At 36.0% G+C, this 24,606-nt stretch overlaps 1 protein-coding gene across 5 annotated transcripts in view; it reads left to right on the top strand.

Annotated features, from left to right (window-relative positions):
• PTPN4 (protein tyrosine phosphatase, non-receptor type 4) overlaps positions 1-24,606 on the top strand; it is a 90,600-nt gene that overhangs the window by 31,187 nt on the left and 34,807 nt on the right. For 3 of the 5 annotated variants that reach the window (XR_001863931.1, XM_017740181.1, XM_017740183.1), the window contains exons 6-14: positions 1,012-1,056; positions 1,303-1,355; positions 3,415-3,535; positions 4,554-4,641; positions 5,397-5,438; positions 5,792-5,880; positions 11,230-11,293; positions 17,517-17,689; positions 21,352-21,420. Coding sequence is in view for 3 of the 5 variants with exons in the window: in XM_017740181.1 (XP_017595670.1) it covers positions 1,012-1,056; positions 1,303-1,355; positions 3,415-3,535; positions 4,554-4,641; positions 5,397-5,438; positions 5,792-5,880; positions 11,230-11,293; positions 17,517-17,689; positions 21,352-21,420 (744 nt within the window). In the remaining 2 variants the exon portion in view is untranslated. The remainder of the gene's footprint in view (positions 1-1,011; positions 1,057-1,302; positions 1,356-3,414; positions 3,536-4,553; positions 4,642-5,396; positions 5,439-5,791; positions 5,881-11,229; positions 11,294-17,516; positions 17,690-21,351; positions 21,421-24,606) is intronic. The other 2 variants (XR_001863932.1, XM_017740182.1) reach the window with 1 other exon arrangement.

Raw genomic sequence — 24,606 nt, 5'->3', positions numbered from 1 at the left:
TGTTACTATTACTAAAAAATTAAAAAGGCAGTAGAGACAAATTCTACAGCAGCTTTTATGCTCTGTTGCAAGGATTTTTCTTCTGAAAATCTAAGCTTTTGCTAATATCCTGCCATCTTGGTAAGTCTTGTTTGTTACCCCATTGCAGTCTCTAGTGTGATTTGCCACTTTATGTAAACATGATACTTTGTTGAAATTTTCTAAAACCTCTGAGTGCAATATGAAGGAACTAAATGGAATGAACAAAAGTCTCATTCTGATATGTTAACAGAATATTTGGGTTTTGTTGGAGAAACAAAGGAAGTAATTTAGACGGAAATTTGTTTGTACTTTCAGGCTTGTTGGAGTTTTTAAGTCATGGTGTTTCTGCTGCCCCTGTTTGGTGGGAAATAGTTTGTTTTAAAGTGTTTGGCCATTCCTTTTCTTCTATCCATCTCCTTCCTGACTTGAAAGAGTGGGCATGGAAAAACTAGATTAATTTCTAAAACAAGCTTTTTTCACATCATAATTAAAAGAAAACTTTGTGGAAGTTCAAGGGAAGTTAATTGAGAGGTGTTTGACATAATAGAGTCCACAACTTTTGTAATAATAATGTAACTTCAAAATACTAAGAATAATTAAGATAAATGAAAACACGGTAGTATCAAACACTCAGTGAGAATAAATTAATTCTGTCTACCTGGAGTAGAAATCATTCCTATGAGGGTACCTCCATATACAGATGCAAACTTCAACTTGTGGTTGCTGTACAAAGCAGGAAGAATGTGAAATTTGTAGCCTTTTCATGAAATATAATGTATGACTTCATAGCCTGTAAGTAATTTAATTTACAAAGTTGTATTATTATTTTACCAAGCAGAGTTTCATTTCCCATTAGAGTTTAAGAAATAGCATGCAGAATGCCAAGTTTTAGTTTTGCACTAAATGAAAGAAAAATGCATTAAATTGATGAAAAATTATGTAATAATTTTATTTTTAATTATAGTTTTTTTATTTGCTTTTCTAAATAAGGTACCAGTACTTTTTGCAAATTAAGCAGGACATTCTTACTGGAAGGTAAGACATTTTTTCTGTATTAAACATTAAATGTAAATTTGGTCAAGAAAAACTTAATAATGAGAGATTTTGCCTGCAAAAATAAAAATATATAAAGAATAAATAACTGTCTGTGCAAGTTGAAGTGTTTATAATAATTACCTGTCAAATTTGTCCATAGACTCTAAAAGACTAGGGTTTTCAAAATAGCCAAATGTCATATGAAATACGTAATTTTATTTATTTCTTATTTTAAAAACAAAACAGGTTGCCCTGTCCTTACAATACTGCTGCTCTTCTGGCTTCCTATGCTGTTCAATGTAAGTATAATTAATGTTTGTGTACTTGTTAGTACTGAAATATATAAAAGGTCTTATTGATTAGTTTCTAAAGAATGCACTTTGTATGGCATTATATTGTGGTGTTTGTGGGCATGGTGCTAATTTTCTCATGATTAAGGAAATTGATTGGTTGTCCTCCCCCAGCATATTTTGCTGAATTGGAGATGGAAAAAATACTTAAAGCCATGCTGTTAGAAAACCCCAACTCAATACTCTTTTATTCCTGGGTATTCTGAGGCGTAGAGTTGTGGCTTTTGCCTTGAGAATGATACTAAAAAGTATTTCTTAAGACACTAAAACATTTTTAACATACCATACAGTGTACCTCCAAATAAGTGTGGAAAAGGGAATTCTGGTCATATCTGGCCAAAAAGTTCAATACCCATCTTGGCAATTTTAAGCCAGTGAGTAGATGAGTCTTGAAAACTGAGATTTAGTTTTCTTCCTCACTCAGTTTTTCTTCATAAACTTAACTTGAATTAAGCAATCCTGATATATTCATCTATAATCATGTGTTTTTCTACTGTTAAAGATACTTATATCCACATTAGTACTTTGTATACTTTGTACATATCAGACAAATAGTGTCCATGTTAATATTTTCATTAAAAATATGTAGTAATGTTAATGTCATGTTTTGTGCATGGTTTTGTTAAGTGGTCACCTTTTTCTAGGTCGATCAATAGACTTGTTTCTCTTAAACAAAACTCCCACACTTCAGCTGCCTGAAAAATGTACTGCAAATGCTGTCATGCCATAGGGAGTTGTCTTGGAAGAGATAAAGTATTTGATAATGTAACAGGAACTATGAAAACTTGATAACATTTTAGGGTATTAAGAATGCACTATGGGTTGTTTTTTTTTTAAATATTGTAGAATTGGTGGGCATGCACAGTGTATTGTATTTACATTTATCCATGAGATCCTTCTGCCATTAAGTTCTTCAGCATACAGAGCTCTATCTAATGTTTTCTGTACCTGCCTAGTAATAAACTTCCTGTATTCTTTATAAATATATGTAAATAGCAGATACAGATCTCAGTCCTGTACCCTTGGATTTCAGCAAGGAATGCATTCTGTTATAAAATCTGGCCCAATTTTCTAGTTTTTAAATTATTTAAAATAGGATTTGTTTGTGGTGATGCAAGTGACTCAGAGCTTTTTCCTACCCTCCCTTCCTTTCCTCATCCTCCTGCTCCGTAAGTGCCTTCATCCGTCTTGTCAGTGTCACTAGGCCTGCCCAGGACCCCATATCATGATGTGTTACTGTTATCTTTCCACTTTTCATTTTATGTTTCTTATCTATCACTGTAGATCTGTTACAGGGATTGGAGATATTTAAAGCTGAATTTTTTTCTACTGTATTTACAAAAGCATCAAAGACTGTATTTTTAGCAAATATTGTTTATATGTTTTTTTTTCTGACAAATGTGAGTGTAATTTATTTCTTATAATTTTAGGAAAGTGTTAGAAATTACGTAAATACACTTTTAGTAGTTTCAATGTAGATGTACGTATGTGTACTTCTTTCCATACATACAACTGAATGTGCAAAAAATATTTTTCTAATGCTTCTGAATGTATCTTGCTGCAGAATGAGTTGGTGGTTTTTGCAGATCTTCATGATGAAGTAGCAGTTGTAGTCTTAAAAGAATAAAATTGTGTAATCACATGAAAACAAGCAAAGGTAAAATAATAAAAGAAGAATTGAATACTATCCTACATATATATATATATATATCCTACTTAGTGCTAGCTGTAATAACAGCATTTATGGATTAATTTGTCTATTAAAAATTAAACATTACAAGCTTCCTTCATAAGGGCATAATCAAAGCTCTCTCTAAATAATTTCCATGGTGTTCACTGAGAATGTGACTGTTTATTCAAAGTGGAAAAGGGGAGTTCAAATGTCTTCTCTCTTTTTGTTTGCTGTAGATCATAAATTATGTGGGAGCAGACTCATGTGAATTTGGGGGCATTGCACAATGCCAAGTACATCAGTGATAAACAATAACCTCTCTTTTTAATATTTTAGCCGAGCTGGGAGACTACAACCATTCAGAAAACTTGCCAGGCTACCTCTCAGAATATTCTTTCATCCCTAGCCAGCCTCAAGACTTTGAAAAAGAAATAGCAAAATTACATCAGCAGCACATGTAAGGATTTACATCAGAAGATACTGACTTTGTCAAATCCTGACTGCTGATGCTGTGCTATTATATAAAACAAAATAGTATTTTTTCTTAAAGGTTTCAGGGTGGGTGGGGTGTTGGGTTTTTTGATTGGTTGGTTGGTTTTGGTTGGCTTTTTTAAGATAATGTGATTTCTTTGGAGATTATCTGTATAATGTATACCATTGATGGTCTATACAGAATATCCATATTTAAATTAGTTAAATAATGAACATGTTAAGTTAAAGGTACTCTGAAAACAGTACTTGTGTGTATTATCCAGGATATTAACTTAGCTGGATATATTTTCTTTAAGAGTTTCTTTCAGTCTTGGGGGAATGTTCTGAGCATAAGGGCTTTGTTTTCATGATGCTCTCACCAGTAAAAGAGTTACTTTAGAAGTAACAAAGTCCTTTTCTTCAATATCTGCTCTTTCCTGTGTGCAAGTCTGTGACCTTTCTGAAAGAGGAAAAGGCAATGAAGCAATGGAAAATATTTTTTTTTCAGTATGTAACATTGTGGTACTTTCCAGTGATGGTTCCTTCGTATTTTAGAACTTAGGTGCCTTTTGTTACAGCTAAATTTAACAAAATATAAGCAGTATTTGTAAAACATTTGCTTGATTGGGGCATGTTTGTTGCTTTCAAAACTACTGAATGTTATGTTACATTTCAGATAAAGGCTTAGAAAATTCTCTTAGCTAGGGTAAAGACATTTAAATGAATTGATGGTAATTTAAATTACCAATGCCAAATACAGGATTGTAAAACTAATTTCCAGATTCTAGGGCTCCACAAACATTTAAATGATAAAGTGCTTTAAAATAAAATGTGTTGTGGGCGCTTGTCAAGACTTGGTTCTTGTGGAAACATTCTTTTCTGTTAAAATTTTTGGGTGGGGGTAGAAGTAATAAAACGAATGCAGATTTTCTGTCTGCACTCACTGGGGAGCCTGATGTGGGAGGTCGTGTTAGAACATTTCTGATTTAGCTGCTTTCTTTCAGAGGGTTGTCTCCTGCAGAAGCAGAGTTCAATTATCTCAATACAGCACGTACCTTAGAACTTTATGGAGTTGAATTGCACTATGCAAGGGTAAGTCTGGATGAACTGGTGTTGCAATGTAAAGATGGATTCATCTGAGATTTATGGAAAAATACACTTTCCTTTTTAGTGAGCCTTCCTGGCTTCTGCTAACAAGAGAAAAAAAGAAAAAAAATATTATCTTATTAGGTGCCTAACTGGGATTTACCGATTGAATATCCACTATTTCACTCTAGTGAGGGTATTTCTTCACTTAAATTTGTGCTTAGTTATCTGCGTGTCAATCAGGTTGAGCTTTGTTGGCTTGAATGCCAGTTCAGTTGGCTACTGATGAATAAGAAAAATGTGCTTGTTGAATGTGCATTTGATATTTAAGGATCTGTCAGCTTTGAAAATATTTAATTTGGTTCCTACTAGAACCAAATTATAAATCATGAAAATATAGAGTGAACTGTGAATGTCAGGTACTATAATTTGATAGAGTGTTAGTTTTACCTGGTAAAGCAAGTAGCTCAAGTTCTTAACTCAAATGATCTTAACATGTCAGTACAGTGCTACCATTTCTGCAAAGCCTCTAAATAACATTGCTTTTAGTAATTGACATCCCTAGTTTTTAAGTATTCTTGTCCTATACCCTAAGGCTGGAGAAAGTTGGAATAGAATTGGAAATGTACCCCACTTAGCTGCTCACTTGTATCCACTGCTTTTGCACACATATTGAGAGTTCTATAGCATGTGCTTGATTAGAGTGCAAAGATATTTCAGGAAAAATGTGCTATTTAAATATGCTTACAATATTGTTTTAGAATCTGTCCTCTCTCTGTTCTGAGATTGCAATTTCCTTTCAGGTAGGAATTGAAGTTGCTGGTTGCTTTTAGTGTAGCAATTGCCAAACCAGTCTATTAGTGCTGCTGTTCTTAATAAACTAGAATACTTTTGTATTTATTTCTTCAAAGTTGTTGAAAGACAGGCGATCTAACTTGAGAAGTTAAATTTTTGTGGTAACTTATAAGGAACTCAGAGCAAACATTCAGGTTTGTCCTTAATATGAGTGAATAATTTAATTTCTTATTTGTCTTATTAAAACACATTGCCTTCCACATTAATTTGTGTGTTTAGAGGGAGATGAGAATGAATACATATGAAGTCTCAAGAGATATTTATTTTGTTCTTCCAAGTAATTTTCTCTTTTCTTTTAAAGGATCAGAGTAACAATGAAATAATGATTGGAGTGATGTCAGGTGGAATACTAATTTTTAAGAACAGAGTACGAATTAACACCTTTCAGTGGTAAGGACAGCTGTTTAATGTTTTTATTTGCTATTTCAAAATATTTTTACCACTCTGAGAAAGACTGAAACTTGAGTTGTATCATATCATGTTGAAATTATTTATCTTATGTTGTGCTATGGGGAATTTTTTGGTGGGGTTTTGTCCTGGTCTGCATGCTGTGCTGTTAAACAACTTTGATACTCTAATGAAACGGTAATGAATTTTAATTCAGTTTGTAAGCATACTTAATATTTAATTAACCGTATAGCCTGGGCCAGTGTGATTGTCTAGCTTACAGTCTTTAAAGAGACAGTTGAATTGAAAAATATTAACCTGGAGATTGACTTCTCTTACCTGTTTTGTGACCTGTAAGTTAATTGTAATTTTAAATTTAATGTAGTTAAGGTACTTCTGAATAGCTGAGGTGGGGCATTCAGGATATTATAATCTCTTCATCCATAGATAATAATTTTTATGATAGTGCATTTAGTGCAGAAAATGCTGTCATTTATTTCTTTTATCTGAAATAGTTTTAAAGCTGTTCTGTAAAGATGGACTTATCCCTATTAAATATCCTACTGCTTAAGCTGGGATCCTACTCTTTATTCTTATATGATCAGGAAAGAAAGAGAAATTCTTTTCTGTACTGTGGCTTCTGTAGTGCTCTTTAGAAGTGCTCTGTGGTGCTCTACAGAAGCTGTATCACCTTCCCCGATGCCTTTTGTAGTTCCTGCAGAAGTAACCTTCCCTTGGTTTCCTTTGCCTGGAATCCACTTTGACAGCCTTACTACTTGTGTCACTGAGTTGCTATAGCTGCATTCTGAGTGGGTGAAGTCAGTCATACGAGATTATCATAACAGACATTAGTTCACCAGGCACAAAAGCTGTTCGTCCTAGAGAAATGATGAGAACTGTTCATTTGCTACTGATTTTGCATTTTTGTTTGCTGCTGATGTGTGCTTGATCTTTTCTGCAACCCAGTGAGTTTCTGAGGTACTCTGGTTCTGTGCTAAGCTTAGTCTCAAGGTTCATTGTAGGGTGTTATATATTTTGCGGTTTACCAAGCTGAGAAACAGTGTGATTGAATTCTAGTAGATTTTCAGAGAGAAAGAAAAAACAAAGCTATATCAAAGTGTTATCTGCAGCCAGTACAACTGAACATGGTGAACATTTTACTTATATGTTATTTGAAGAAAAATAAGTCTGAGACAAAGCATGTAAATTTCCAGTCTTCATGATTATAGGGTAAATTAAAACAGGATCTTGCAATGATAAGCGTGAAACTACTGTACTGGTCAGTCAGACCTGCCTTTATAATAGTGACACATTCTAGGAAAGATATCCTTCATGTGGTGAGAGTTTTGAAATGTTGGAGCCATTTCTGGGCTAAGGCTGCTTTATAAATTGAGTGGTGTAATAATAAGGAAGGTTTTATTTCAGTCTGATTTTACTGCTGTTATTTTGGGTAAAACAGCAGTAGTAGAAATACGTTCTGTAAAGCACACTGGTAAATTACTGAGTATGTACGATCGAAGTCATAATTAAGCTACACATCCCTAATGGAAGTTGGAGGTTTCTGTGAGTTCTGCTTCATATTGTTTGCATGCCAGGGATGCTGATCTAAATTCTTAGTGTGGTTTTTTGTATGTGTGTAATTACCTAAACAGTTCTTCCTTGTATTCAACCATATCAGCTGACATGAGGGGTATTAATTTCTTCCTGTGAAGACTATAGTTACCACCAAAATTGGTCTTTACAAAGAAAAAAAAAGAGCCGCCCTTCCCCATTTCACCCTGTTAGAGGCTTTCTTTTGCTATGAGTAATAATCTGAAATACCAGTTTCCACAATATAGCTCAGTAATAGACCTATTACCCTTTCTTTTTATCCATAATCATGCTGCTGCTCCTGTGCCAGTTCTGTTACCTCTTCCTTTTGCTTCCACTTATTCTTGCTCCTGTACAACTGGAGCTGTGTAATGTCTTCCCAGTGCTTTATGGGTACAGTGGATATCTGGATACCCGTGTTTCAGTACTCCTGAAGCTGAGTTTTGAGATGAGTGAGAGGCTAGACATGCATATATATGTGGGAGGAAATAAAGATTTAACTGTATTGCTTAGAGAACAATCAAGTAAAATGTCTTTGCCCTCTCCCTCTTAATTTGATATAATATCTGAATTGCTTTTTTTGAACCTTTTGATCATGGGGAGAAATTAAACAGGAGGAAGACAAGTTAGAAATAGGGGAAAACAAAGGACACTGCCTTTTATCCCATGTGTCCTAACTTGATCTTCCTGTACTGTAGATAATTCCTCCTTTCCCTAGACTTTGCTACCAGGCACAGAGACCTGGGAATCCAAGGAGATTAAAGACCAAAGGAGAAGTCATGGAGTATGTCAGCCTTTCCTTTGTTACTAGACCACCTGTTCAGCAGTTGGAAACGTGCTTTCCTTTGCCTGTTGTTTGTGGTTGATGTATCTCTGGAAAGCTTTATTGCCTCTTGCATCCAGTGCCAGTTGAAACTGCAGTTGTGCTGTGGATTTCCTAGTTTTATCCCTGAATGATTAGGTAGTACAGTGTTCCTCCTTGGTCATCTAATCCTGCTTACGTATCTTGTACACTTCCTTTTGTGTTTGAGCCCCGTCAGCAGTTCTGTCTTGGCTGGCCTCTTCTCATGCTGGCATGTTTTCTAGCACATTGGGATTGTTCTGGATTGAGAAGATTGTCCTTTAAGACTGACTGTCTGTCCTCTGTTCCTGTGACCAAAAGGCAGCTTCTGTGGGATTTTGCCCACCAGAACAATGAAGAAACTGGAGTTTCCTCTCATGAACCAATGGTTTAGTCTGCTACGTCCCTCCACTTTAAAATCTGTAACTTCGCCATCTCACAGTTGCTGGAGCCAAATTTGTCTTTGGCTACTAAATCTGGACAATCCTTTCTTGTTTGTGACTTGGGCTACCAAGAGCATCTTCCCTGGGTGACTGGTCCAGAACCTGTGCCAAAGAGGTCTTGCTCAAGAAATTTGCTGGATTGCTCAAGTCCTGCCTTATCACCCTCCCAAGGGTCAGGGTGGTAAAGCCCTTAGTGAGAACCAGGGCTTGGTATCATGAGACTCCTTCCACGTGTTTGAGTACTGCATTTTAGACTAGGACTTTTAAATATCTCTTCGTTTAAAAATATATATTTTATTATTTAGGATGTCTGAGGTGACTGTAGATGGGAAAATCATACCAGGAAAGTAATACTGATGCCTGCCTGTTCTTACGCTTCTCCTTGGATATGCAGCATTGCCAACAGTCAGAGAAAGGAAACGTAGGCAGACATGCCTTTTCCTTGGGCTGAGTATGGATATGCTCATTCAGTGCCTAGCAGGGTATTAGCAGTATTGAGTATTCTCTTATTTGCTGTATTTTTTTTTAAATAGCTGAGAATAAGCTTTGCTGAGTCATTTCTTTATACTTGAATGGCAGCTCTTTTGATTTGAGTTAGACCTTTTTGGCTAATGTTACAGCTTTGAGTCTGTTCCAAATGGTTTCAGTCTTAAAAGTCAGCTGACCTCACTCTGTGAGCCTAAATTATGAGATGAGATTAAAACTCTGTATGTATTATTCTTACTCTCTTTGAGTTTGTAAACCACCAAAGGCAGTAATTTCTTTAGCAGAAGAGGAAACCCAAAGAATAAAAGATAGTAAATGTTTTTATAAACGGAATAATTGCTAAGCAAATCAGATATGTTGCAGAGTGTATGGAACTCTTTTTTTAGGAAAGGTATATATTAAAATGTTCTTTTAATTGCACTGTACACCAAAATTTTAGAAAACTAGTAATAACATACTTGTTGATTAACTGCAGCCTAAATAGTCTAATAATTTTTTTTCTGCTTTTCCCACAGTCAGACTGTTAATAATCACTAGTGTGTGTCCTATCCAGCAAATATAAGATCCAGCCTACATTACCCTTAAGCAATTTTTTGTCGCAGGAGGTTCTAAGAAGATTGATGCATTGCCAGGGGAATAATTTGATTTCAGTACATAAGATGTAACTCCCCTTAAAGTTCCAAATCCTTGAGAAACTAACTCTGATAGCAAGAACTTGTTAAGAATTTTAAAAAAAACCCAGACTAACAAATAGGACAGTTATTGCTGCTCCCTTTTTTTTTTCTTTGTTATTGTTAACTGTTAAACTAATGGCAAGGCTAGGAAAGGAAAAAGAAATGGGAAAAGATGTAAACAAGCATAATTTAAACACTAATGTTCAGAGAATGTCCTTATGTTACTGCAGATAGAGACTCTCCCAACAAATTAGGACATTCCACTTAGGTTCCTGCTCTGAATAATCCCCTGAAGAAAAATGTCTTTATTTGATTAAGTTAAGAAGATAATTTCTAGATATAGATATCCAACTTAGGTGTCTGTAATGTTTTGCTTCTCATCCTTCCTGGTCTAAAGGGTTTTTTATTCAGCAAGTGATAAATACGCAAGTAGTAATTCCAGTCCTTTTGCAGTATTGTATAAGTTGTTCATTTTTCAAGTAACGAAAGTTACCATGTTTTTCTTTGTACAATTTGAACCTCACTTTTTTCTTGACCAAAGTGATACTCCTGTATATTTAATAAAATATGTCGACTATCCTAATACTACATTTCTTTGAAAAAGTATATAATTAGATTGTGATGGAAATACAGCCTGTCTTTTGCCATGTTGCATAACTAGTATTAGAGTGACCACCCAAAACAGTCTGGAATTACTGTCAGTATTTCATATATTTATAGGTAACTTGAAAGGTGAACAGATCTGTAGGCAGATTTTTCCCTGTCATGTGATACTGTAAATATTATTTTCCTCTTAATAGTGTGATTATTTTCGTTAACTTTATAAAAAACAAGGTCATGAGTCCTATCTCTGTGCTTATATCTTATCTTAGCTATTTTACTAAAACAAGTTCTGGTTATATTTAAAGATGTGTAAGAACATAGAGAAATAATGTCTTTCAGGGATCAGGTGAAGCTCAAAGGATTTTTTCATATTCTGAGGGATAATGAAAGCAGCCTCAGAAAAGAGAACATCTGCCTGGAATGACCTGGGGATAGAAAGGCTCTTTGGGCTTTGGAATGGGGAAAAGATACCAAAATTAGCAACTGCCTTGGGTTTAGGATGTAAACAACTGAATTTGATGGATAATGTAAATACACAGCCCGTAAATTTCAAATTATACAAACTATTTTATTTAATCTTTGATACCTTACTTTTTGTCTATGGAAATGAAATCTCATCTCTCTAGAAAGTATATTTTTAGTAGGTGTATTTAAGCCTTTAACCATGATTCAGTATATGAAATGTTTAAATATTGTGGTTTTATTTTTCATTTAGGTTGAAGATTGTAAAAATTTCTTTTAAGTGCAAGCAGTTTTTTATTCAACTTAGGAAAGAATTGGTGAGTACTATCTTAAATTTGATCTGAAAGCAATGAAATCATTTCTACCATATGTCTGCATTATACTGACTGATACTATGTTGATTCTTGGTTTTGTCTGCAATTAAAAGTCCAGTTTCACCAACATTCTGGCTGTTTCATGTTTCAAGTAGACGATTACAATGCTTTATAAGATTTTTTTTTTAATTTGATTTGCCTTATATTTTAGATCCTTTTAGTTTTGCATTTGTATGCAGGAAATGTAACTTGTTTATGGAAGATAAATGTGGAAAAGGTTGCAAGTAAATCAATATTAAATTTAAATGTCATAAGAAACCAAATTAAAACTAAAGGTAGCGCTTAATGCTGCTTCAGTTATATATATGCTTGTAAGTTAATGTTTGATAAACATGTTGATTTCTATTATTCAGATTTGGTAATACATGATGACTTTATTACTTATATTTAAATAGAAGAGATAAGAATTTCTTTGTACTTCTAAATTACATGTGGTAAATTTTTATGCCTACTTCTGAATTTCTTATGGAAAAGGTTGGAGCTGAATGTTTCACTGCTTGATGTGTTTGCTATCCCATGAAGCACCACAGGACCACTGTGCATTTAATTCAGCAAGAAATGGATTGTTCTGTGCCCCCAAGAGATGAGCTTCCATCACAGACATAGCACTGGGGGAAGATGGAGAAATTTATTAAAAATATGACTATGTGATTAACTCGTCAGATTAGTTAAGAGGTTTTGTGCAATTCTTACAACTGAAAGGATTTACTGTGAAGGTGGTGAGACAGTGGAACAGGTTGCGGGTGCCACAGCCCTGGCAGTGCTCAAGGCCAGGTTGGACAAGGCCTTGAGCAACCTGTTTTGGTGGGAGATGTCCCTGCCCATGGCAGGTGGGTTGGGATTACATGATCTTTAAGGTCTCTTCTAACCCTTAATGTTCGATGACTCTGTGATTTGAAGACCTGAAATACAGAGTTACAGACTGGATATAAAAGATGATTCTGTGCAGAAATGCATCTTGAGTACTGTAGGGCTGTTCCAGGTTTAGAGACAATATGGTTAAACAAGAAAAATACAAAGAGGAAACACCTGTTCTGTCAGATCAGGCCAATGTCTGGTGACTAGTACTAATGCTGAAAACAGGGGTCGTACAGGTACACCACAGGTGTATCTTAAGTAAAATCATGAAGTGAACAGGAGTGTCTGTCAATGTGAGCAGACATTATGCAACATGAGCAGAAAAATGGTGATACAAAAAAGATGGGGGGGAATGTTGTATTGTGGGGACACAGCATTTTTGTAAAACCCCACTGGAGCTACAGGCTTGTTCTCAAAGGCAAGCTGATCTCCGACAGCCCGGAGATCAAATTTTGTCTTGATACCAGTGTGTGTAACTTCCATTACAGTTGCAGGAAATGGTATTTGCATGTGAGATGAGAATTTGGAGTTTTATTTGGAATTCAGAAATTATGAACTGCAGTTGTTTTCTAAATCAGAACTTGATGAAAATGCTGTGGTAGCAGATTTCAGGACCTTGAACATTAAGATACCTAGATATAAAGTAGGATTGCATACTGTGTACTTGACTGTTTCCTCTATTTTCTGCAGAAAAAAAATCTGCTTATAAGAGAAGGTAATACAAAGATAGCTTTCTCATCTTGTTTCCCTGTTACCTTTTAATACTCTGCATATTGTTACTTGCATGAGAATGTAGTTTTTATAATTAATGTAATTTCTCTTCTGAGACATCTTATCCAAGCCAACAAATTAAAAAGCCTTATAGTGTTTTTCTTTAAACTCTGTATATCAGATGAAAACTGGTGGCAAGAACTTAAATTTTCATTCATTCCAAGTAGTGAATATCTTAAGATCAAAGTTCAAATTTGGCTTCCAAAGAAGTCATACTTAAACTAATTTTTTAATCACAGCTAATATTAAAATTCTTGTTTCCAGATTTACTTTCCCTGACTAGATTCATAGGATAAGATTCATCTCACCTATATTCAGCTTCAGTTAGGTTAAAAGAATGTATTTTCTGTTCATGGTTACTTGGCTCCCCAAGGCTCACTGTTAGACTTCCTCTGTAGTAATCACACGCAAAGGTGCGAAGGCTGAAACATCTGAACTGGAAGTACATTTTAGGATGGGTTAAGTTGCTCTCTGGTGGTATATTCTTCCTTTTGCTTTCACTCCCATTAACAATAAAGGGAGCCTAAATGACTCTCTTTAGGCAGCAGAAACTAGGTGAAGTGACTCAGTGATTGCACATTTGGTATGTAAAATATCTCTGGTCTAGTGCTTTGAGTGCGTATTTTAAATCACCTATTTACGATACGGCAGGGGAAATACATTCATGGTATGCTGATGATGTGTTTCAAACTTGTGTGTAAATATGTAACAAATTGTACATCTGAGAAACCGCAATTATTTGAATGCAAAGCTGAGATGCTGTAGAATATTAAGTTAGTGGACTTGGGAAAGGAATGTTTCACTGGTTTTATTTTTTTCCCAGCTGGGCTATATACACTTTTCTATAATCATAAAAAGATATTTTTCAGATGCTGCTAATGAGTGTTGAGAGCTTTTAATTGCAACTGTCCTCAAAAGTGCAAGTGCCTTGTCTTGTAATCACCTGTTAAATTTATTCCCTGACTTGGCATAGCTTAAAGGCATCAACATAAGTGAAGAACTATTTGCCTACTTTTATTAGATTAAATCTGTGTTTAAATAAATCACTTAAATGAAGTGAGATGAAGCAGTTTAGTGTCATAGTCGTTTTCCAGTGGTGGTATAATACAATCTTGAGTATGGTGGAGTATTCTGACAATCATATAGGTGGAGCATATATCCACTGGAGTAGATTTTTTTTCCCATTGTTGTTTTATGGTTTTGTGGGGGGAAAGTATGTTATATGTAGGACTTACTCCTCCAACATTAGGAGCCCCCTGAGCCATTACTTCAATAGCAGGTTTTTCCACCGTATCTTCCTTTGTTCTGCCTGTTCGGTATGCTGCTTCCCTTACATGTTTGAAGCTGTTCTAGAATAATTCAGTAGTTTCATTTTTCTAGATGTTTCCTTAAACTTCTCTGGTTCTATTTAGTTGCACGATTTAGTTGTAGTAATATCAATAGCCAGCATCAAGCTCTTAATGCCATCCAGCATGTTTTTGTGGTCTTGATTCTTTGACAGCCAAAGAAGCTGTTCAGCATTTTCTTTTGCTCTTTTGGAGGCCATATGTCTATTGAAAAATGACTTGAGTCTGGAACTAAACAAGATGATAGGTTTCTGGCCATAACTGAAACCTAGTTTCAGTGAGTGGCCAAAATAATTGATTTTATTTTTTTTAAGTTATAGTTTATGTATCTGAAGTTTGTGCTTTGAACTTTGACTTTTTTTGACTGACTTTTAGAAAAACTTGGTCTGAAATCACAAGGTGATGCATGGGCTTATCTGCCCAAGCACATATTTGATCTTAAGTAGCACTGGCATTCATTAGATGCCTACTTGATTGCTGCCTAATCCTATCAAAGTTTCTGTGTTGCACTTTTTTTGTGAATAGCAAATACTACTGGCAGAAGTATCTGTGCTGCATTTAAGCTTTCACAGGACTTTTGCCCACTGTTTCTGGAATATGTTGAGTATGGGGAGCATCTGCCCTTATAAAGCACAAGTCTTATCTTTCTGAGATGGGGTAGGGAATTAGTGCTTTTTTTCTGGGATTTTTCCTTGCTTAGCCGAAGTAAAAGGGTTTCATTAGAGAGTAAGTTTTTCAACCCAGTTTCTTTCCTGAACAGCAAGAGATCTGCTGTGGAGTCACTGTTTCAAGGCAGGCAAAGGTAGGTTTGAATGAATGGCCCCACTCAAGGTGCTTGTTCAAGTACTGAGCTGTTCTGTGTGAGAGGAGCACCAGTATCCAGTCTGCTTTTTTTGTTTGTTTTGCCTTTTTTTAATAATAGGAACCACAAAGAAGACTTGGATTTGACTATACCCTACCTCTATTTGTCTTACTGTAGTTTTGTGCTGGGGCCCAGAGCTTCATTACCAGTATTGCATCCCAGCTGCTTCCCTCTTCCTCTCCATAGCAAGCAGACTGTTTTCTTCTCTTTAACAGAAACCACAGACACAATTAGTAAGATAAAAATTTTGGAACAGAATCGTGCTGTGGCTCCATGAGGTAGTCTTCTAACACTGATCTCAACAGACATAACCCCCTGAAATGCCTGTATGTCGTTGTCATACCGTAGAGCATTGTGCATCTTGCTGGAGCCTTGTGCTGTAAAAGCATTCCGTGGGCTGCAGGGCTGCAGTGTAATTGTCCTGTTACTTTATGTGCTTTTGGCTGAAGTACCATGGACATTACAAATGTCAGCTTGGGGTCTTACGCTGAGCCCACATTGATTCGAGCCTGCTGTTTTCAGGGAAGACAGGGACAACCTTGTTCTAAATTCAGCAGTAGAACCAGATCTTGCACCCCAGAATCATCAGCAAAGATGAATTTCAGGTGCCCAAGTTACACTGGAATATTTCAGAACCTGCAAGGGTGAATAGGGGAAGGATGAGTACACTTAGGAGCCAATATCATATATTATTCTTTATCTTAAACAATGTTTCCTAGCTGTAATTGAGATGAAGGGGAAGGGTTTGAGAATCACTTCTCCCTGCACTGCAATGAAAGCTTTAAAAGCTATGAATAGAACTATTGTTAAGGTACCTTTAAAGCTCTAGCGCACCAAGTTCCTGTGAAAGTGCTGTCTCGAATTACAATTAAGTTGATCTTTTGCAGCTCCTTCTCATCCTGCCATACCAGCTCTTCCTTCATGCTTCATGTCTGATCTACTGATCAGATGGTGGCATGAGATTCTGATCAGCTCATTTTCTGGAATACAAACTAGGGGAAACAGCAGGTTATATTTTTTTTTCCCAACCCATAATTATAATACTTTGAATGACATTAAAATGCATGATCATCAGCTCATATAACTTACCAATTTTTCTTTTCCAACTGTTCAAAAGGCTGACAGAACATGAAAATTCGCTACATCATGAGAACTTTTTGTTAGAATCTAAAATCTTAGCTGTTTCATCCTTTGCTGGATCCAGATGAGGGCAGTCCATAATTTTACATAGTTGCTCTCTTGCAGAATAGTAATCTACCTTGTTTATATTGTTTGCCTTTTACATTGTTGATAAGGCTTTTTATGACTGCATAGGTAATGGACTTAATTTCTGTTATCTTGTTCCTGACTTGTAATTTTTAAATGCTTCTGTTCACATGTCTAGAAAATACAGAGAGCAATTGGCAAAACTTGGAAATTAAGAACAGAGATATAAGTAATCTTTGTAATTGAATTAAAATATCAGCGTTTAGTTTCTTGGATATTATTTCTTAAATATCATCAATAAATACTTAAGAGTTTGCTGTTTGTTTTAAATCCATTTTATTTTGCCTTAAATTTGTCATGTAGCTGAAAATACAGTGTCATTCTTGTTCCCGAATACAACACTGGGTGAAGAATTTCAGGTCTCTGCCTTGGTTTCTCAGCAGATCTAAAGATGAGCACACCAACAAAAGCTTAACTTGGAAAAGGAATTTACTACTAAGTGAAATCAGTTAAGGTGTGCAAAATGTTGGGGAGAATTTAGTACTGGGAAGAGAAACAAGAATGCTGATGATATTTCTGGACATACAGAGGGTTTTTATCAAGCTCTCTCAACAGGCAGAGTAGCTTAGCTTGCTTTGCTATTTTGCTTCTTGCATTTCCCAGGAATTTAATGAATCATTTAGAAGCAGGCACATCAGTTGCTCTTGAAATCAATACCTGTTTCCAATCTCCAGCTGCCACATGTGCATGACAATTGCTCATCTTGACTGTAGTTTTGAACAGAGAGGCACATTGTCTTTGAGCTCTCAGATCATGGAATCATTTTCATGTAGTTTGGGTCATACCTTTTAGACTTGTTTCTAGATGACTAAACAGACTGTTAACCTTTGAGCAGGCTCTTTAAAAAAAAACCCACGACCCAGGGGAACAAAAAAAAATTCTTCAAAGAAATTGTAAAGGTATTTAAAAAGGGTTTGTTGTACATAAAGTTAATAGAAAATTAGAGTACCACTTCAAAAAGCATGATTTAAAAAAAATGCCTCAAAGTCAACAATATTTATCTTAGTTTCAAAAGTAACTTGAAATAATTCTTACCTGAAATATAATTTTTCTCATTTTTTAGCATGAATCTAGAGAAACGTTACTGGGATTCAATATGGTGAATTACCGAGCATGTAAGAATTTGTGGAAAGCTTGTGTTGAGCATCACACGTTCTTCCGTTTGGACAGACCACTGCCCCCTCAGAAGAACTTTTTTGCACATTATTTCACTTTGGGTTCCAAGTTCCGGTACTGGTAAGTGCTGATTTGAAATGTGTGGGAAAGAATATGAGTGAATAGGCAGCTCATCAATAAACATAGGGAATTATCTAGACTCTATATTAAAACATAATTCAAGTCTTTGAATCCTGCAACTGTTCCCCTTCCCTGTTGGCCGAAGTTTCAAATGTTGGTAATTTTTTAAGATGGCTTGAAAATATAATTATTATATTATTAGTGGCCATTATTGCACTGGTACTCTGAGATTGTCTCCCAAGGTGCATTTCTTGGCCTGTTTTCCTCCTGGGTTATGTTTATCTTAAAAATGTTGTCTCAAAACTTCAAAGCCTTTGACCTGGTGTTTTTGAAAACCATTGAGTCTCAGATGCTGTGTGCAGCAACAGCAACAAGACCAACCTAAGTTAATACCAAATATGAATTACTGAAAAGAAGCTCATACAAGTAAAACCCACTTATCTACATGTATACAAATAGGAATTAGGTGAAGACAAAGGACATACATGTTCTGTATCAAAACCAGAGCTTTAGAAAATAAGGAGGAAATTAAATCCATAACCTTTAAGGATGAACTTAAAATAATAGGCAAGAAGCTTGGAGGTGCACAGAATGACTGTGTAATAACTATAATCCCCATAATGCTGGAGTGGGTGGTGTTGGGTTTTGTTATTTTATAGTTTTTATTTTAAAAAATATATCTCTGTTCAGTGACTGAATTAACTGCCTTTGCAAGTAATGCAGAATGCCAATGGTTTAAATTGTGCCTGAAATAGAGAATAACAGAGCTACTACTAATCATCCATCTAGAATGGCAGTAGTGTCTGTGACGTACAAAGGGACATGATGAAAAGCTAGAAAACACAATAACAGGCTATTTCTGTCACATTTGTGAATTGCATAAATGTATAAAGAGGAAAGTAATTCAGTGGCTAACTGTTTATAGCATCTGTTTTTTGACCAGCATTCCCAGTACCCATTTGAGAAACAGCATTCTATGATCCTGAACAGCGTTTGAGACTTGACTCAATGTTGCTGTAGAGAATTTCAGGGAGCTTTCTCATTTCTGTAAAGATTTTGAATCTGAATCACTGTGGTTACTATTACAGAGTAGCTCTTTGATGATGACTTTCAACTTAACATGAAGATGAGAAGGGAAACTGCCTAAAAATGAAGAAGGTCATTAAAGTTGCTGAAACAGCCAAAAGGCTGGAATTTCTGCAAGTAGTTTGAGAGATTGTCAAGAGGCAATAATATAGCATGCAAAGAGAGCTTAAGAGCACTGGGCTTGTTTAATCTGGTGAAGAGGAAGCTAAGGGGGAATTCAGTAGCAAGCCTAAAGCTGCTTCAAGGGCAATGTCAGTACTGATGGACCCAAAGGTGCTGGTAACAGGCAGGTGAGACTTCATCTTAAAGATTCGGGGTGGACATGAGGGAAAGTGTGTGGGTTTCTCAGAACAATGTGTGCTGAAACAAGTTACCTGGACTGGCTGTGGGATCTTTGTTAGTGGAGGCTTTCAAAACTCAGCTAGACTAAGCCATGGCCAGAGGTGACCTAGTGTTAGCAGGAGATTGGACTAGAGACTTCTAGCCAACATTTCTATGATCAAAACAAGCCAATAAAGTACAGAACTGACAGGTCTAGACAGAATTATCTCCACTTCTGAAAGAAATTGGGGACATGAAATTGTTGAACTATTAAATTGTTACATAAGCTATTTCCATTGGTTTAAAATACTTCTATACAGCAAATTTTAAAGCAAATTTGGTTTGTTTTGGTTTTTTTTTTAAGCTTCCAAGAGGGATCTAGAAGACTGTTAGTAGGAAAAGGTGACTTCTGTACATTGTATTTTTCAAAGTGGTTTTAATAATATTCCTCACCAAATACTCACAAAAAAACATGGAGAGTTTTATTGTGTATTAGCATCTCTTTTATAATCAGATGGGAAACAAGCAGATTCCTTTTTCACAACGGAGGGAAGTTACCACTGGAGTGATACAGGGTTTTGGTGGTATTTCACAATGAGGGGTGAGTAGGCAATAAAATAGCAGATAAAGTTCAGTGCCCAAAAATGCAAAATAAATTGCACAGAGAGAAGGAAAGAGCAGGAACATTGATTCTCTGAAAAGCCTAAATCAGTTATTAGTAGCAGTTATAGAAGGACAAATACAATGATAGAGTTATTGGAAAGCAATAGAGGCAAATACAGCCAACTTACTTCTTGGAGTTAAAAATGTGTAACCCCAGCAATTTAGCAGGCAGCAGGTTTGGAAAGAGAAATTTCCTGGAATCGCAGCATGTCAGAGGTTGGAAGGCAGCTCTGGACACTGTCGAGTCCAATGCCCTGTTCTAACAGGGTCCACTGTAGCAGGTTGCCTAGGAGAGTATCCAGCCACGTTTTGAATGTCTCCAAGGAGCAAAACTGCACCATCTCTGAGCAACCTGGTTCAGTGTTAAACTATCTTACAGTAAAAACGTTTTTTTGTTTGGGTGGGTGGTGAGGATGTTGTTGTTTTGTAGCCCTGTCCTTGCTGCCTGCAAGAGTAAGATCTCTCATATTTCTGTTTGTGCCAATTGCCTCTTGTCCTGTCTCTGGGCTCCCTTAAGAAGTGTCTGGCTGTATTTTTTACTTTTCCTTTGTGGTGTTTGATCGTCCTGAGCCTTCTCTTCCTGAGGCTGAACAGTCCCAGCTCTCTCAACCTTTCCCCATCCATCAGATGCTGCAGACCCTTAGTTGTCTTTGTGGCTCTTTGCTTGACTTGGAGGGCTCTGGAACTCCACCCAGCATTCCAGATGTGCTCTCACCTGTGCTGTGAAAACCTGCTCTCCAACCAGTTGACACTCAGCCTGTGCATGGGGTTATTCCCCCTCAGTTGCAAGTCTTTGCATTTTCCTTCACTGAATTTCATGAGATTCCAGCTGGCTCAGGTCTTCACACATCCAGTAGTTCTGTAATATGAATGTGGAGATAGATAATTTGGTTTCCTTATGTAAATATCCCTATAGGAGGCTCTGTGCTTGGTCTGAAGTTATTAATGGGGAAGTGGCTGCAAGAGCAAGTCTTGCTGGTATCTTGTCACCAATTCTTAAGTGCTGATAGACACTCAAAAATCGTATTTTTTTTCTAGAAGAGAAATTATGAAGTAGTGTAAAGAATCTTTGATTTGACACAAGACATCTGGTCTTATATGAAAAGTCAGCAAGTTCCAAGATCTAAACTTAGTTTTGACAAGTTGCATAGAAGAATACAATCCTGATGTGCTTATCATGTATTTTTTTGTGGTATTTTGCTAAACTAAGTAGCAACTAAGTTATTAGCAATTCAGAGAATAGTTTAGGAAGGGTACGGAAGAGATACTGTAAGTTTTTGACAGTGGCTATAGCAGGAAGTATGATTAAGTGTTAAGTGTTACCCAAAGATCCAAGCAGATATTTCTTGTTGTTTTGGATAAAAAAGCAAATGGAAGAGAGAGCTTTTGTTATGTCTAAAATTAATTGGAAAGAAGACCTACATTTTTACCAAATGCTTTCTAAGTTTCCACTGTACTGAAGCTTGGGCAACTGCTTGAGCATGACTGAAAACGCAATTTAGGCATTTTGTTGAGATGGTTCCATTTTAAACAAGAAATTGTTATTTAATCATGTTGGATTTAGCAGTTTGATTTTTTTTTTTGCTTTCCAGTGGGAGAACAGAGGTCCAATCAGTGCAGTATGGTAAAGAGAGAGCAAATAAAGACAGGGTATTTGCAAGGTAAGTAACTTACATTCTTTAATATTTCCCCCTTTATATATTTACAAAATTCAGAATAGCCTTCAGTCTGTGTAGTTTGTTGTCACATGTATTAGCCCTCTTTGTGCTATTTTTATAGCAAAGAATGGTCTCCTGCTGTTAGAATACTCCATTAAAATACTGAGTTAATGGGTATTTTTATGTGATAATAACCTGCAACTGTATGTGTGTATTTCCTTTAGAATATGTACAGTGAGTCTTACTTGTGAGAACAGCTTTATCACTGTAGTCTCAATGAGGTGTTTTGCTATGAAAAGTGAGCTGCTTCTGAAGGTATTTGGTCACAGAGTAGTTGGCTAATCAAGAATACATTACTTAATTTTATTCCAGGCTCCTGAGGAGTTTAGTGATTACAATAAAACAGTCAAGACATAGATTTAGTTCTTTCTTGAGAAATTATGATGCTGTTTTCAAAAGTAAGACAGCTTCTACATCCACTTGGCAGTCTGCTCTGATCATTAATAGAATCTTTGTGGGGAGGGGGCAGCTCTGTCCCTTTTTTGTGCTTCTACTTTTACTGAGATCCAAGATGTCTTTTTGCCCCTTAAGGAACTCTGGACTGCAAATTTATGCATGCAGACTTCTAGTAATAAGTCCAGCAACCTTCCCAAGAGCCTGCAGACAGTGGTTTTTAAGAGCATTGGTGAATTCTGCCTTGATTTCCTGCCCTGTTTCCACCCCTTCTTTTCCCCTGTGCATTATAATTTGGCTTTTTAGCTAGGCCCACCATAGACGGATCCATACTAGGTTTGAGAGGCAGAAATGCTGTAACGTGCTGGTTCAACAAGTAGATTTTATAAACCCATTTTTTTCTATGTAAAATTACTTTTTACTCTATTTAATTTACTTTGGGGATCTGAGTGAATTTAGATTTGTACTTGGAGCAACTTTTTTTAGTACTCAGAGGCTCAACACTGTGACGGTGAGCTTTACTTTGCTAAATGACAGCTATGAATCAGTTAAAAACTATTCTTCTTGTTGCACTCTGAACTTGGCAATTGCCCACAAGTCAGCTGGGTGGAGGAGAGCTGATACTTTGCTTTGAGGAGTGTTTTTATCATTTCAGAAACTCTTATGCAGTAGATGGCACTCTTCCCTTTGCAGCAAAACCCAGGAAGTGCTGCTGGGGGTCACTTCTAGTTTATAATGTATACAGTTGGATAAAGTCAATGAAGTCAATAAAATCAAAAGCCATGGCTAGAACTGCTCTTATTTTCATAAATCTTGGCTTTTTTTAGTTAATAAAGTGCTTGGCTCTTCTGTCCGGAATTTTATTTTCCACTGTTGCTTTTTTGATTAAGGAATAGAGCATTTATCCACACATTTTGAGTTTCTTAGAAATGTTGATGACTGATGTCTGAGGCGTATGTGTTTATGTCAGTGAAATGAAATAATGGTGTATTGTAACAAATACATCTCAAAAGACTTCTGATAAATCAGCTGCTTCTTCTTCATGTCTTCCTCATGACAGTGTGCAATTAATGTATTTTAAATTTTAAAGACCTTTTTATATTTTCAAGAGTGAAAAAAGCTTGAAATAGAAGGCATTTCTAGAACAGTGTTTTGCAAGAAACTTAATCTAAGAACATTAATTGTCTTCTAAATATTTGCATTTCAAGCTGACATACTGAGTAGATGTCAGCCCTTTTGTATTCATACAGAGGATAAATTTTGTTTTCTAAGATTTTCCGGGTGTGATGGGGGTTTTATTCCTGGAACCTGCCTTTCTCTTTCATGGTGTGCCTTTATCAGACAAAGTCATGGTGGTGTTGAACAGCTTTTTAAGCTTTCAGGCAGTGGGCTTGTTTTGGTTGCTTTTCAAGGTCTTTCTTGAGAATTAGGTGGGCACATAGATTTAAATAATTGCTGTTGCTTTTATTTTTATTACATAAGATGATTTATTCAAGATCAGTTTAAAAAATGTTTCTGGTGGTTTTTTGGTAGGGTTATCCAGACTGACACTTGGATTTCTTAACAGTATCTAATTAGAAACTGCCTTATTTGAAATAATACTATCTCAGCAAACCTTTTAATGATTTCATGGTAAGAACATGAACACAGAGAGTTACATAGAGATGTTACTTGAGTGATCTGTTTGTTCTAAGTTGGGAAATGGTGATTGCCGCAAGCAATGACGAGCCGATGTGGCCTTTGCATGCTGAGTGGAACGTAGGTGCAGAGTACGAGACAGGGAAATAAAATTTTTCAACAGCCATTTGAATAAAACAAGCAGTTTTAACCTACAGGAAGCAGGCTTAGCTGTTTGTTCTCAGGATTTTACTTTAAAATTAACTGAAAGATTTTTTTTTTTTTCCAAATCATAGAAATATTTACATTTCATTTTTAAAAATGAAATTATTACTGTGAAGGATATATACTGTAATAAATTGCATACATTATGTAGGTGCTGTTTTCTTAATCTTCGTGCAACACTAAGTTCAGCATTCTGAAGGCTGTTGCTGCCGTTGTTTAGGTGTTTTGGGGTGGTTTTTTCTGTCATTTTCATTCCAGCTGTTCTCTTGGCCTCATTTATTGCAGGATATTCTCAATCCACAAAACCCTGTAAGAATTCCCAGAAACTTAATAAAAGTAGATAATAAGAGTAAAAAAGGTAAAAGTCATTAATTGAGAGAATTCTTAAAGGGCACTACTTTCTCATAAAGTCCTTGCAAAATATTCTAGTGCCGTTCAGTTCTGGTGTGCATGGGGGCTGAGAGAAGGGAGTTTTGAGTGAGTGGATGTCAGTCATTTGTGTCTGCGAACTCCCTTCATTAAACTGCAGTCTGTTTCCAAAAATTCAATCTTGCTTCAATTATGCACTTATTCAGGTTAATTAAATAATTTCTCAGGTGTTTTAAATTGCTTATGTCATTTGTGTGATGTACCATGCAGATTTGTGTATAGTTTCAGTTTCTTGGTCTGCAGCAATATTTGTCAGTTTTGCTGAGAAATGCGTTCCCTGTACTTCTTGTCAAAATACAAAGCAGGGCTGTGGCTCCAGGTTATGTTTCTTTTTGGGACAGAAATAATTTTTTAAATTCCCACCTGTATTCCCAAACAACACCTTTGTTCTTTCCCAGCTTCTGCAAGATTTTAGCCCTTCAGCTGTGGGATGCCAAAAAAATTCTGTCTTTGAAGGCTTTTCTG

The sequence above is a fragment of the Corvus brachyrhynchos genome, unplaced genomic scaffold (assembly GCF_000691975.1).
Source record: "Corvus brachyrhynchos isolate BGI_N302 unplaced genomic scaffold, ASM69197v1 scaffold126, whole genome shotgun sequence".
Lineage (NCBI taxonomy): Eukaryota > Metazoa > Chordata > Aves > Passeriformes > Corvidae > Corvus > Corvus brachyrhynchos.
The sequence above is the reverse complement of the archived record's forward strand: the minus strand, read 5'-3'. Positions and strand labels throughout refer to the sequence as shown.